The 15,403-nt window shown below is 39.1% G+C and overlaps 3 protein-coding genes across 6 annotated transcripts in view; all 3 read right to left on the bottom strand.

Moving 5' to 3' along the window:
- The window catches only part of LOC306997074 (uncharacterized protein), a 268,793-nt gene that overhangs the window by 61,655 nt on the left and 191,735 nt on the right, over positions 1 to 15,403 (bottom strand). The gene's annotated exons all lie outside the window — the stretch shown is intronic.
- The window catches only part of LOC306997061 (uncharacterized protein), a 58,562-nt gene that overhangs the window by 25,997 nt on the left and 17,162 nt on the right, over positions 1 to 15,403 (bottom strand). The window contains exon 3 of the mRNA XM_079610118.1: positions 8,166 to 8,769. The gene's annotated coding sequence lies outside the window, so the exon portion shown is untranslated. The remainder of the gene's footprint in view (positions 1 to 8,165; positions 8,770 to 15,403) is intronic.
- Positions 1 to 15,403, bottom strand: part of LOC306997057 (uncharacterized protein) — a 33,135-nt gene that overhangs the window by 5,474 nt on the left and 12,258 nt on the right. The window contains exons 1-3 of one of the 4 annotated variants that reach the window (XM_079610107.1): positions 6,736 to 7,076; positions 6,019 to 6,065; positions 5,550 to 5,748 (exon numbers count right to left, since the gene is read on the bottom strand). The exons of 1 other annotated variant lie outside the window; for it this stretch is intronic. In XM_079610107.1, the coding sequence (XP_079466233.1) occupies positions 5,550 to 5,634 (85 nt within the window). In that variant the 5' untranslated portion in view covers positions 5,635 to 5,748; positions 6,019 to 6,065; positions 6,736 to 7,076. Of the gene's footprint in view, positions 1 to 5,549; positions 5,987 to 6,018; positions 6,066 to 6,735; positions 7,077 to 15,403 lie in introns of those variants that run through there. 2 more of the 4 variants (XM_079610105.1, XM_079610108.1) reach the window with 2 other exon arrangements.

Genomic DNA, 15,403 nt, shown 5'->3' with positions numbered 1-15,403 from the left:
GAGGCTCGTTTGGGCCGTCTTTTCTCTGTGGGTATTTCGCCGTTTTATGTTTGTTCTGGTTGTGAAACCTATTATAAACGGCAGAGGTGAGACCAAGTCATTGTTTTGCAAGTCTTAAGTCTCGTGTCTTTGCATTCAAGTCTCGAGTCAAGTCCCGAGTCAAGACAGACAAGTCCCAAGTCAAGTCCTGAGTCAAGACAGGCAAGTCCAAGTCAAGTTGCAAGTCCTCAATTGACCGTTCGCAAAAGCCACGCCCCTTAGTTATTGTTACTATGCCCGTCAAACAATTGAGAACCAGACACATAGCCATGGCTGGGTTGAGCTCCATACATTAGGTGATTGGTTTTGGAGTAATGCAGCAGACATATCCTCCAGGGCATGACAGAAAGTATAGACAGAATAGCGCACGGGAGCACATGCACAAAACAGTTTTGTAAAATTATATATCAATCGTTTTTATTTGATCATATATCATTTAAACTGTTTTGCGCATGTGCTCCCGCGCGCGCTATTTCAGTCACAACACTGCAATCAGAGGACGCGCTGAAACCATCAACTCTCTATGCTGTACTTCATTCATAACTCAGCCTACTGAGAAGGATATATTTGTATAAATAGTTGTGCAACTGCGCAAACTTTGTTTTGAAGTTTAATGTTTGAGTTCCAGAGGAATTTGTGACTGTGTACCTGTTCAACCACATCAAAGTTTCGTAATTAGTAAGTCCGTGCTTTTTCTCTTTTTTTTCTCTTGTTTGCTGACTGATGAGGGGCCGCAGTGCCGTATTGAAACAGTGTTTGTACATGTAGCCTATTTTTTAATCATAGTTGCAAGCAATCATAAAATACAGCATATGAAATTTTTTTAAAAAGGTTAGAAACGGACCTCGGGTCAGGCTTAAAATATAACCGTAATGTTGGGTCGGGTCTTAAGTTTTAAGCCCGTGCAGACCTCACTGCCATAGGTGCATCGTTTCACTATCTTGCTGAAATCGCAATGTTTGACGGAGGTCCTTCTCCTTAAGGCCAATTTATACTTCTGCGTCGGGTGCGCGCAGTAGGTACGGCGTAGCATACGCATAGACGTGTACCATACGCCGTACCCTTCGCCGTACCCTGACGTGCACCTCTCAAAAAATTTAACAACGCGTCAATTCTACGCGGACGCAAGCGCTGTGATTGGTCTGCTAGAACCCCTCCCTCGGGTTTCACACGCTCACTCTGCATGTGTAATTGCGCGTCAACGCGAACAACGACGCAGAAGTATAAATGAAAACCAACGCGTAGTCTAAGCTCTATTGCGTAGAGGCTCTGTATAAATCAGCCTTAAGTTACAGTTGCTGAGCTAGGATTGGACAAGAACCGTTCGAGGGCGGGGCTTTGCGAACGGTCAATTATAAGCTTCAAGTTTGAATCAAGTCATTAGTGCTTTTTGCACAAATTAGTGTCTCAGTGTTAATTACTGTAGTAAATTAAATGTATACTAATTTCAGAAAGGCTTTTTTTGCAATGCAGATTTAAAAATAAAAGTAACTGTTCATTGGGCAAATTAAATGTGATTTGCTACACATTAAGTTAAAATATTGAGTCCCTGGTTAAATTATTTTGTTAACGTGACAGTAATTGTAGAACATTCCTATTTCCATGGCGACATATCATGCGTCACGTGAAACCTTTTGGAGCTACGTGCCTGTCATATACAAAACGTAAATCTATCTATTTCTCCCGAAAGAAAGAAAGTGAGTGGCTGGTGAACAGGGAGAAGACTTTATAGTTAAAATGTGCGTTTGATGTGGGGGGGAAAATGTCTCAAAATTATATTAGAAATTATTATTTCCGCTTACTTAGACACTGCAGTGTTTTTTTTATAAATAGTTTGCTAGTACTAGTGTATTTAAATGCCTGAAACAAAACAAAAAACAACATTATTTGGTTGAAAACTGTCTGAACGTGTGATAAATGACAACTAATAAGCGCTGCTGAACGCACTCTATCAAGCGCTCTCTGGCTCAGTGCCAAAAGTGCGAAAGCCGCGCTAATCAGCGCTTTAAACATGCGTTAATGATACAGTGCTATACTACAGCGATTACAACTCTGATCTGTGGTTTTAGAAGGTAGGTCAAGTCTATCCAAGTCACAGGGCTCAAGTCCGAGTCAAGTCGCGAGTCATTGTTGTCTAAGTCGAGTCGCAAGTCATCAAATTTGGGACTCGAGTCCAAGTCAAGTCCAAGTCATGCGACTCGAGTCCACAACCCTGATAAACGGGGAAGAGAAAAGAACAGGTGAGATATCATGTGATATGTGAATTGTGTATAGAACACTAGCGACACGTGCCATTCTTCGTATTTATCGTTTTGTAGTAAGAGTAGTTTATTTAGGGCGTTTCTGACGCTGAAGATCTTTTTGTTTTTGATGAATGTTAACTTAGTCAGATTAGAAATCGCTTTGTTTATTTCTAGTAAGATTGGTTTTGGTTTTGCTTCTTTCTTTGATTTGGCGATGTCTAGTTCTTTTCTCTTTACCTCTTTCTTTTGTGAACCTTACTCTTGGTTATGATTTGTATGTAACTTGTACATTTATTTTGAGGTGTGCTTTTCATCTCGTTTCTCACTGTAATAAATGATCTCTACTTAAATTAGACTGGTTTGTGTGAGATGTTTTCCAGTACACGTTCAGTATTTTGATGTTGCACACCTTATTCTCCCTAGACTTAAAAGGTTTGTAACAATAAGATAATTCGCATCTCACACACCGTTGGTCTGCATTCAGATGTTTTTATTTTTGCAACAGGACGTTTTCTATGCAACAATGTATTTCTATAATAAATAAACCTATTTAATGTATCTTACCCAGGCAAAATTACTCAACTTTTACAGCCATGTTATCTTTGCAAGCACAGAGTGTTATTTAGTTTAAACAGTCTTTCTTTTTATAATAGAAATTAGCATTAAAAACAAACAATATCATTATCATTATTATTCACATTGATTAAAGATTATTAAATGAAAAGATTGAAAATTAATTGTGGCCACCAGATAGGTGGTAAATTTATGTACATAACCATTAAACAAAAGAAGAAGTAAGAAGTAGCATGGCACGCTTTTTCTTAGCGTCCGTTTCATGGTGACTCGTTAATTTGTCGCTCTGTTGAGCATGTCTTGTGTTTTAACCCTGAACATACTCTAGATTGGCTGAATTTACTCCCGGACGCGTTTTTGTAACCAGTAAGCAAGGTTTGGGTTAATCAACCGAGAGTTCAGGGTATCTTTGACGGTAAGATAGCCTTGCTTTCTGGAAGAAAAAAAACCCAAGGTAACAGTTAGTATCCCATATCAGATCTTTGATGTGAAAAAGGTCAGTTCTGTCATTCATTTGTTAATATGATAAAAATATTAATGAAAAATGCTAGAAACAAGGTTATGATTTAGATGTATTCCTGTATCATGCGTTTACATGGACCCTAATAATCCGATTGTAATCGGACTGAGTCAGTCATATGTAACCACATCAGTCGAAATGAACTGGCCTAATCCGATTAAAATTTCATTCGGATTGGAAGGGGCGGTTTAAACCTTTTCTAATCCGATCGAGAGGACATGTAAACACACTTGATCGGATTGAAAACCGAAACCGGAAAGTACTGCGCATGTGCAATGATGAAGGAATGGCGTAATGACGTATGACACGAGCTGTTATTGAATGAAGTGTCATAAATGACTGTCATGTCATTCTAAAATTTTCCTCCCACTTATCGTCTGTGAAGAGGAGCAGGACAACGTCCCACCAGTCCATGTTTCGGACTCTCATCCACAGACGGCTTGTTTTGGGCGCGGGAAGAGGCGTTTTTACAGCTTGATTAATATTTAAAGGACAAGTTCAGTATTTTACACTTAAAGCCCTGGTTTCAGATCGTTTCTGATGAAATAGACCAGTCAAGATTAAAATTTGGACACATGCTGCTGGCCCGAGAATTTTCTTTTTCTTTCGCTTTTCGCAATGGCTGCATAGGTGCACTGGAAATATCCTTCCTAAAACACATTAAACTTTTGTTTACAAAGACGTGAAACTCACCGAGTGGTCAGGGGTGTTCACTGATATGCTCACACAAAAATCGCTGCAAAAGATGCTTTCCAACAGGTTTTATCGTAGTTGACTTGTATTGGATGTGCTGTGAGGTACAAGACAATGGAGTTGGACAAAAACTACGATAAAACCTGTTGGAAAGCATCTTTTGCAGCGATTTTTGTGTGAGCATATCAGTGAACACCCCTGACCACTCGGTGAGTTTCACGTCTTTGTAAACGAAAGTTTAATGCGTTTTAGGAAGGATTGTTCCTTCAGCAATTGTGGAGATGGGAGGGCGCTACCACAGAAACCGAAAATTCTCGGGACAGCAGCATGTGTCCAAACTTTAATCTTAACCGTTCTATTTCATCAGAAACTATCTGTAAACAGGGCTTTAAAGGAGAACTCCGGTCAATTTTAACATTGAGCTCAATTTTTAGTAAATTTGGAGTGCTGTCAATACAGAGAACAACGACAAAAATCGGTGTTGCCTACACTGTGTTATCCTATTTTTAAAATTTACACCCTATTGACTTGAATGGGGCAAGTTTTAAACTTAACCAGTTTTTAGTCTTATCATCCTTGATGTGTCATACAAGTGCCCATCCATGTTGAGTGATTCCTTCAGAGTGAACACGAGTGAATCTGACTGCAGTAGATGTGAAAGATATGAATAAAAATGATGTTTTATCAGCCAGCGCACATACCTGTATTTAGTTCCTGTTTTCGGTCGAAGTCCAAAGTAGTCGATTGTCGAGTTCACGCGCATAGGTTTAGTTACTATGATCACGCGCGTGAACTCGACAATCGACTACTTTGGACTTCCACCGAAAACAGGATGTAAATACAGGTATTTGCGCTGGCTGAATTAACATCATTTTTATTCATATCTTTCACATCTACTGCAGTCAGATTCACTCGTGTTCACTCTGAAGGAATCACTCACATGACTGGGCACTTGTATGACACATCAAGGATGTTAAGAGGATAAAAGCAGGTTTAAAACTTGCCCCATTCAAGTCAATAGGGTGCAAATTTTAAAAATAGGATAACACGGTGTAGGCAACACCGATTTTTGTCGTTGTTCTCTGTATTGACAGCACTCCAAATTTACTAAAAATTGAGCTCAATGTTAAAATTGACCGGAGTTCTCCTTTAAGTGTAAAATACCGAACTTGTCCTTTAAGCAGCACGGTACACAGCTTAATGTAATACATTAAGAAATACATAAATATTAAGTCTGCTTTTTAAAACTAGGCGGATAGTTTAGGCGAATAGTATGTGCAAACAGCGGGAAACTCTGTGTGCACATCATGTTATAAAAATCAACTCCGATTTGAAGCTTGTGACATGCACATCAACCCAATCACTTTATTTAGTGTTCAAACACAACGTTCGGATTCATAAATCGGATTTAATTCATTCAGACTGAGACAAAAGGTGTCCATGTAAACGTAGCTAATGAATAATCAAGAATGAACACCAACCTATTTGTTCCTCAGTATCTTCATGTTTTATTCTGGATGGTTCTGGATCCCTCATGTCTTCAATCTCCTCTTTAATAAACTCCATCTTTAACAGTCACACAGATTTCAGCTGCTACTCCTGGAGTTTGTCCTTCTCTTGTAGGATGATGGGAATATTCCCAGTATTTATTGGTGAATTGCAGTGGGAGGGACACCAGATCTGGCAAATACAAAAAGAAGTTACTGAATTTACATTTTTAATACTTGGTTTCCCTGTTTTCACCTTATTCATTATGCTGATGATATCTTCTGTAAAGTGTGAACATTAAGCATATTTTATTGGTGTCAACAATCATGGTCAGTGAAAAACTCTCTGCCAAAATAATTATTACACTATAATTAGTGATAAATTACCAGGTAATATGAACCACTATATGAAAACAAAGTACATACACGTCTAAAAATGTGTATGTTGAAAAAGTCCCCCCACCTTCAGTGTGGCAAAATAAGTGACACCCACGTCCCATTCATCTTCCCCTAATGACAGTTTATAAAGAATAAGGTTTAAACAATAAATCATAAGCTCAAGTATGTGAACTTGCAACAAAACACATTTTATTTTATTTTATATTATTTTACATTTGACTGTTTTGTTTATCTCTAAAGAACCCCTGTTCTATCTGTGTGCATTATAGTCACTGTTAATCAACTATTTTTTAAACTCCTTTGTAAAATGTCACAAATGGTATATGACTAGGATTATATTATGTATAATATGCTACACATATTAATTTATAAAGTAACATTAGGCTATAATTATTAAATAATGATTCGTCTAATATTGTTTTACAATATTATGTCTAGCTACTAAGCTCTTATAATGTATGAAATGGTATATTAATTCCAATAAATAAAAAAAATCAATATCGGCTTCTGGAGGATGGGTATTTTGCCCTTTAGCAAGACGAAGCAACAATTCCACCATGAGCAACTGAAAATGCTTCTCGCTATTTATTCATCATTAGGTACAACCTGGACAGAACCATTGATAATTATTGTTTTCTATTCAGCCTTATATTTGCGTTTAACGAGCTAACGTGAGCTCGACACGACGGGTTTACAGCGCATGATCTCACACTCCGTCGCTAGGGAAACAAAGACGCTAAAATGCAAACTCACACACAAATTCTCTACTAACGTTACTTACTGTTGGTTTTCTCCACACTGAAAAATCCGTATGTGTTTATTTGACTATGTGTAGGTCTATGTAAAATACGGGAAAAAATAACCCCTAATAAAAAATCGCTACTTTTTATTTTACGTTAGGTCTTGCCAAAATAGCTCCTTGTCACAAAACGTTCATAAAGGTCCCAGCAGCAATGAGAAAGCCGAGAAATTTGGCGACAAAATCCTCAAACAGGCAACACCTTCAGCTTCAACTGTTGAAAGTTTCAGCCAGAGAGCAACAACAGTCCATGGTTTGTCAGCACTCGTCTCGTCTTTCGCGTTTCTCTCTTCTGCGCATCCTCAGTGCGCACGGTGTCGTTCTTCTTAAAGGAGCCGCATATTCTTTTCATTTGGTGAAATTAGCCACAACACAATGTTGTTGTTTAATCAAATGTCGTCAATACCAAAGAAAATCTCTTTCCGTTGACAGACTTTTATTGTCTAAAATTAATTCAAGCTATGATGAACATTTTCAAATTTCAATTTCATGTTTGCACCCATATTCAGGAAAACAGCACTCTTGTTTTTATGTTGCTTGATCGTATTATACTTTATTGATCACCAAAAGACACAGGAAAAACTTGTAATGGGATTTTTTGCACCTATATCTTACATTTGGGGGCAATTTTGATATTTTTGGCATTTCTGCTCGAGTGTGAAAGGGTATTACTATTAGTATACGTACTACCGGCACATCCGGGAACTTAACTGTCAATTTCGTCACCGCCCCTTTTTAGGGGAAAATAAACTAGACTTCAATACAAAACAGCGTCACAAAATAACCGTACACAGCCGGCAGGCGTGAATAACTTAAGAAATCACTAAGTTTAAACATATCAAGTAATTATATGTCCACCCTGCCTGCCATAGAGCGTGAAAGAAGATACATCCACAAACTTAATTTGGTCAATTTAAAAACATGTCCCTTCATTCTCCCAGCGTCAAATTGGTGTAACAACCCCACCCCATAACGGTTATATATATTATAAGAAATATTATAATGTATATTATAAGACGTAATATATACATTTAAAGATGTTTACTTTCAAAAATGAAGTAAAATAATTCACTGGCTTACCATGGAGACTCGATGAGGTATGACTACGAGTAATCTCACTACAGAAATGTGACAAACAATTTATTTTGCACTCTTTTCAAGTCTTTGTGTGCAGTCCTGTGACCACGAATAAATGGAAGCAAATGCAATGGAAAAAGTAGATGACATTCACATTTCAATACATTTATTTGATCTGAAACTCACATTAGTTCCCTGAAAGCACTAATCACTAGAGTTTTTGATTGGGCAAAACTCTCTTCTGAGTACAGTCGTACGGCTTCTCTCCAGTGTGAACTCGCTCGTGTGATTTCAGGGTTGCAGACTGAGTGAATCTCTTCTCGCAAGATGAGCACTTGTAAGGTTTTTCTCCAGTATGAATTCTTTGGTGCTGTTTCAGACATTCGGCTCTAGTAAAGCTCTTCCCACAGTCACAACACACATGATCTCTCACGTCATCATGTGTTTTCTGGTGCCGTTTAAAATGAACCAGTCTTGAAAAACTCTTTCGACAGAGAGAACACGCATAAGGCCTCTCGTCTGAATGAACTATCAAGTGTTGTTGTAGACGTAACAACATTTTAAACTTCTTACCACACCGATCACAGTTAAATGGTTTCTCTCCAGTGTGAATGTACAGATGATATCCGAGACCTCTGGCACTCATGAAACTCTTCTCACACTGAGTACAGTTGTGCGGCTTCTCTCCAGTGTGAACTCGCTCGTGTGATGTCAGGTGTGCAGACTGAGTGAAACTCTTGCCACAATATGAACACTTGTACGGTTTCTCTCCAGTGTGAATTCTGATGTGTGTCTTAAGGCTTCCTTTTTGACTGAAACTCTTTCCACACTGAGGGCAAGTGTGCAGATTATTGGCTTTTGTTCTTTGGGTTTTGATGCTCTGCTGTTCCTCCTCTGCTTCACTCAGTTCATGTTTTTGCGGTTTTATCTCCAGCCAATCTAAAATGAAAATAAGTGTTGTTAAAAGAAGTCCAAGTGAACTCTGATTTAACAGAAGAAAGCAACAGAGTATCAAGAATCAGTGCCAAATGCCAAATCTCTTATTAAAGGCACAATATGGATTCTGAATATGGATTAAAATATCCAAAAACCACTAGAACAGTGTTATGTTGTTGACCTGTGTACTTACATTATCCCAAATGTTTCTAAGAATGTTTAAATCAGGCTTACATCTAGGGCTGCACTATATTGGAAAAAACTGACATTGCAATATTTTGTTTTTCTGCAATATATATTGCGACATGAAAACAATTTTACCTGATGATGATTTGAATCGCTCTATTTGTAAAGAATTGATCTTTCTAGGATGATTGAAGTAGGGGAGTGAACATGCATAGAAAGTCATAAACAATTTACAAGCATAGATGAACACAATAGAACAAAGACACATGGAATAAGCAGTGCTTTATGTTTTTCAGGTAAATTAACTGTATTCAGGTACATACATTGAATAATCAGATGTAAAATAACACTGCATAGTCTATTATAACCATTTATAGTTTGTATAAATTAAATATGATTCATATAATTAATAAAGTTCATCTTTGTTAAAGTGATTTTCTTTTTCTCTTTGGTTGTTTGATTAACTTTGGTGACACAAACAGTGGGCGGTAAATTGGGCTGCTGTCACTTTAAGACGAATGCACGCATCCAATAAGGATTTCTTTCTCCGTTTACAACACATAACCGACTGCGTTTACGAGGCATATCGATCGAGAAGGGCATTTCGATTTAATCTTCCATGCACATGTCTGTTCAAGCACAGATAGATAAGAAAGGGAATTCGGTGTCCACGAACTTCACATGCTGTCTGCGCGTGGCTCTTCTTGCACTTGATGTTTAAACTGACAGGACTGAAAAACACATGCAAATGATAAACTGTCACTCTGTGATGGGTAAACTTTGCAATTAATCTGCGAAAACATCCGTTCCGAACACGTACGGATCACGGATCAACTACGAACCCTATATAGTATCCTGCGATCTGACTATCGCGGATGCGCACATCGCTATTTTGATGCTAAATAGATACATCGTGCAGGCCTATTTCCATCAGTTTTTCTGAGCATTTTGAAGCATCGCATCAGAAACGAGAGAAGGAAACCAAAATTTAGAAACAAACACCCTTAATTCGCAAAAAAAGTTTTTACGCTCGCTTGAGGTAGTTTTTGACTTGTGCGAAAAATAGTTAAGGTAAATAATGGTAGATGGAAAAGGAATTGACCCTTTTCAGGGAGTTTGATTGACAGCAGATCTGACCAATCATAATCCGCCATCCACCGAATCCGCCATTTTTGTCCGGCAAAGCAGTCAGGAGAGTTAGTAGATTAACGTAGGAGGATTTGAACTTGAGAAGCGGAGTGTACTGACGTCTTTCCGCGGTTAAAACAACATTCCTTCTGATGTTCATTCATGTTTATTTGATGCTATAAATGAACTAGAAGGAAGAGATGACCGGTTCATGAGCAGCTTTAACTGAGGCGACACAGCGATCTGTCAGGCACATTAAAGAGCCACAAAACGGTATTTATTGTTTAAATTTATTTTTAAAAATGACCAAATTTGAAAGTTGAGTCAGTGTCCTCTCTGCTCTGCGATGTATTTTTAACTAGTTTGTGAGAACATGGTGTGGCGTGAGAGCGGCGTGGCTTGTCGGACATAGCAACAGTAATAAGTGGGCGGATCTTTGCGATAATAAAATATATAATTAGTATAATGTTTTATTAGACAAGGGAACAACTATTTGGATACATTTATAGACAGAAAACGAATCATTGTTATATAGCTCAACACTGTTTGTCTTATTGTTTGAATCGCTTGTTTGCTTGATTTTCCGCAAACTTGTATCATGTTTTTACCATGCCTCAGAGAGAAACACTATTTTGTCAAGTGGCTAACATAACATAATCTGATGCAGCTTTATTTTTAGTAACAGTAATGCAGCATTTTCTCCGTCATACAATATGTTTTAAAATGAATTGCATGCCATTAAAGGGATATTTCACTTTAAAATTAAAATTCTGTCATCATTTACTCACCCTCAAGTTGTTTCAAACCTGTATTAATTTATTTGTTCTGCTGAACACAAAGAAAGATATTTTGAAGAATGTCAGTAACCAAACAGTAGTCTGTACCCATTGACTTCCATACTATGGAAGTCAATGGGTACAGACTACTGTTTGGTTACTGACATTCTTCAAAATATCTTTGGTTATATATATTAGTGCTGCGTTCGACACTATAGATCAAAATACTCATAGATCGACTTCAAAATTACACTGGTGTTCAGGGACAGGCATTAAGCTGGTTTAGATCGGAATCGTACCTATCAGACCGTTACCATTTTGTCCATTTAAATTGGGAAAAATCGAAGATAACGTCAGTAAATTATGGAGTGTCGCAAGGATCTGTATTAGGCCCTCTGCTATTCTCAATCATGAGAAACATTTAAATATGACAGCATCATGTGCTCTTGTAAAAAGAGTTTAGTTTAGCTAAAACACTTTGGTCCTGACATTCAACCACACAACCTTTTTCTGAGAATAATATGTGAATAACTTGAATAGCAGCAACTCGATCTATGAGTAGATCAAACAATTAAAACACACTGGAACGACTGCTTTGTACCAATCACATTTCCCCCCAACTGTAACTCACTCATGAGCGTTCTTTGTGTTTTGCCCATATGTCAGGTTACAGGTAAAATGCAGAAATGTCTAGCAGAGGAGGTGACAGGAAGTGGTTCTGGGATTATGTCCCGTATGTCCTGATGATAGTACCAGACCCTTTCTCCTGGAAATCTAATGCTCGGTACATAGAAGCGGTTTACCCCTGCACAATTCATGGTGTCGACTTCAAACTGCCCTTAGATACATTTTTATAGTCTCTACACATTTTGGCAGCATGTACTATAATGTAACTGGAGAAATATTCACATATTGACAGAAATCTAGAAATTAAATTCACCTGTGTGACTGTACCAGGGAACCAGTCACCATCGTATTCAACCAGGACCCGCTGTCCAACCTCTATGGTGGCCTCTGCTCTGTCAGGGTCTTCAGATAACAATGTGGCAATTTGCAGAAAAGCACTGGGAATTTGTTCCACAAAAGCATGACTTATTTACTCATTTAAAGGCAGGGTAGGTCAGAATTGTCTAAAAAAACTTTTATTCAAATTTGTTTAAACTGTCTTTATATACCATTACCAATACATAATTAAAATGCAAGTACTCTAAAATAGAGAGTATAAAAAACTGAGTGACTCTAGTGTATTTAATCTTCAATTAACACAGCTCATTAATTCCATTCACTCCCACCTAAAAACGGGTGCGCGACTGCGCGCACGTGGGCAGAGCCAGTAATAGCGGCGGTAGTCATGGCGACGGAGAGTGACAGTCGCGCAAGCCAATCACTTGTTTCGTCCCGGTAGGAGTTAATGAGCTGTGTTTTTTGAAGATTAAATACACTATAGTCACTCAATTTTTATACTCTCTTTTACAAAGTACTTACATTTTAATTATGTATTGGTATATAAAGACAATTTAAGCCAATTTGAAAAAAAGTTCTTTAGACAATTCTAACCTACATTTCTTCATATTTACTCATATGATGAATTGTTCTTCAGCTGCTCATTCAGAGAGTCTGCATCAGGAATACTGGTCCCATAAGAAACAATTCTGTCCGCAAGATTCTTCAAGGCCCCACCTACTCCATCTGGTGTACCTTTGCCATGTGATGCCTCAGTATAGTTCCAGGTCACCCATTGAAATCCATGCATAAAGGGCACAGTGGAGGCTCGATAGAAAGATGTTTTGCTTCTATACTGGGAAGTTGGGCCATCCGAAATGAAATGTAGGTTGTGGGCTTCAGGATACTTTCCTTGTATGCATCTCAGCACTGGGTCAAGATGAGCCCAGGTTGCCACTGCATCGTGCTGTAGGCAGACTGACAGTTCCTGAAAGAGGCACTAATGGCGCTTTTGCACTGCATGGTACGGTACGGTTCGGTACGGCACGGCACGCTTTGGCGCTTTTCCACTGCATGGTACGGTACGGTACGGCTCGGTTCGGTACGGCTCACTTATGGCGCATTTCCACTGCATAGTACGGTACGGTACGGCTCGCTTCGGCTCGCTTTAAATGGTACCACCTCTGTTGAGGTTCCAAGCGTACCGTACCGATACTAAACGTGACGTGATAACACTGCAGATCACTGATTGGTCAGACAGAATCGTCACTTCAGCATCATTGTATTTGCGACACGGGACACTAAACCCGCTAGATTTAAATAGCCAGACAACAGCCAAAGCGGTAGCACCTGTTTTTAGAGTATGTACTTGACAAAATAAGTAAAAAAAAATCAAAAAAGAAATGGCTGAATCGTGGTCAGTGGACGAGGTGCAGACGTTCCTCTCGTTGATTGCCGCCGGACCTAAAAACAGTGTAGGGACAAATTAGAGGCGACAACTATTAACGATCAGTCCCACCCACTTTGAAGTGGTACTAACTGCAGTGGAAAAGCAACCGATCTTAAGCGAAGCGAACCGTGCCGTACCGAGTCGAGTTGTACCACGCAGTGGAAAAGCGAAGCGAGCCGAACCATACCGAGCCGTACCATGCAGTGGAAAAGCGAAGCGAGCCGAACCATACCGAGCCGTACCATGCAGTGGAAAAGCGAAGCGAGCCGAACCATACCGAGCCGTACCATGCAGTGGAAAAGCGCCATAAATCTCTTTCTCGGACCTTTACCATGACGGTTCCCTGCTGGTGGAATGATCTGCCCAACTCAACCAGAGCTGCTGAGTCCGTAGCCATTTTTAAAAAACGACTGAAGACGCATCTTTTTCTGCAACACTTTATCCAGTAATACTAACTCTTTCTCTTCTATTCTATCAAAAAATAATAATATTACATGTACTGCGTTAGATTGAACTGAGAAGGGTCATAGCACTTACATATTGTTGTCCTACTGTTAGTTGAACTGCTTCTATTGTTCTCATTTTTAAGTCGCTTTGGATAAAAGCGTCTGCTAAATAAATAAATGTAAATGCAGAGTGGAAGCCTTTTCATTTACATTTATTTTTTTAGCAGACTTTTTAGCAGTTAGTTTTATACTTTAGCATACGCTTTTATCTATCCCCTACTATACTATCCCCTACTGAGATAGAGTACCCCAGTGTGGAGGATTACCTGATCATTCCCAGTTCCCAGATTTCTGTGGCATATTTGCAGCTGTAATTTTCACTGTAATCCACATGCACAGCAACAGCATCATCTGTCAGGGTATCTTTCATTGCTTTCAATGACAAATATTGGTTCTTGACATTAAAGGTGCTCTAAGCGATGTCACACATTTTTAAGGCCAAACATTTTTTTGTCACATACAGCAAATATCTCCTCACTATCCGCTAGCTGTCTGTCTCCTGAACACACTCTAAAAAAACGCGGTCTCTGTAGACACCCCAGGCTCCACAAACAGCAACAAAAACAAACTGGACTAACCCGCACCACAACATAACAAACAGTGTTCCAGCCAATAACCGACAAGAAGGATTTGGGGGTGGGGTTTGGGTTGTTAGTGCGCGGATGAGGAGGAGGGAGGGTCTAGCTAGCCTCCGTTTTGTTTGGCAATAGTTCGAACGTCAACAAGAAGTGACGTCACCCAGGATCGCTTAGAGAACCTTTAAAGTGTTAGGGGGGTAACAGTTATAAGACCCGAGACCAGATATGTAGAAAAGATGACCAGGAGTCGTGAGGTTCAATCAAAAAGATAAAAATTTACTGAAGAATAGTTTGCAGTTTCATTGGTAGAGCGAGCGTCAAAGTGTCACGAGGAGGTCGCAAGCCAACTCTACCTTACACAAAATAATACACCAATTATACCATTTTGCAAGGGCAAGCATCGCATCATCATACATCTGATTGGCTAAGAGAATATAAGACCATAAACAATTTCACACATGTGAGCAGATAGAAGGTGCCTATCGCCATTAGTCAGGATAGCTGTCGCCAATCCTTAGATTTAGGTCAGCGTTGACCTCGCAGGTTAGAGGAGAGCGTCGATGAGGCTGAGCGTTGGGTCCCAAATGCCTACGTAGAAAGTCAAACACACACACACAGAACACAACCAAATAACATCGCCAAGGCCGAAGAGTGCTTGAGCTTCGTATTATCAGTTAGCCAAAACATAGCTCCTCAGGAAGAAAGGCAGAGAAATGGCATTGCTCTCAAGAGAAAAAATATAATTTCACAAGCACAAAAGAATATAGAAATGATTATGTGATAATGCATATATATATATATTTGATTATTGATTTGTATAAAAGTAATGTAAGCATTCAAAAGAATATAGAATGAAATATATATATAACTGACTAAAGAGACAAGGGATTTTGACCGCCCCTTCAAAAGGAACTAGCAATATTTGAAAAATGCTGAAAAAGTGGGCAGACCCCAGCGGAGATACAGGGGACGAACTGAGGGCGGGGGGGAGCGTGCACCTGAGACCCGCAGTGACGGAGTGATTGACAGCTGCTGTCAGACTCGCTAAACGTACGTTCACACTACAAGCGA

Source organism: Phoxinus phoxinus, assembly GCF_949152265.1.
Source record: "Phoxinus phoxinus genome assembly, chromosome: 4".
NCBI classification, from domain to species: Eukaryota; Metazoa; Chordata; class Actinopteri; order Cypriniformes; family Leuciscidae; genus Phoxinus; species Phoxinus phoxinus.
Note: the sequence above shows the minus strand (reverse complement) of the source record. Positions and strands in the feature narration are given on the sequence as shown.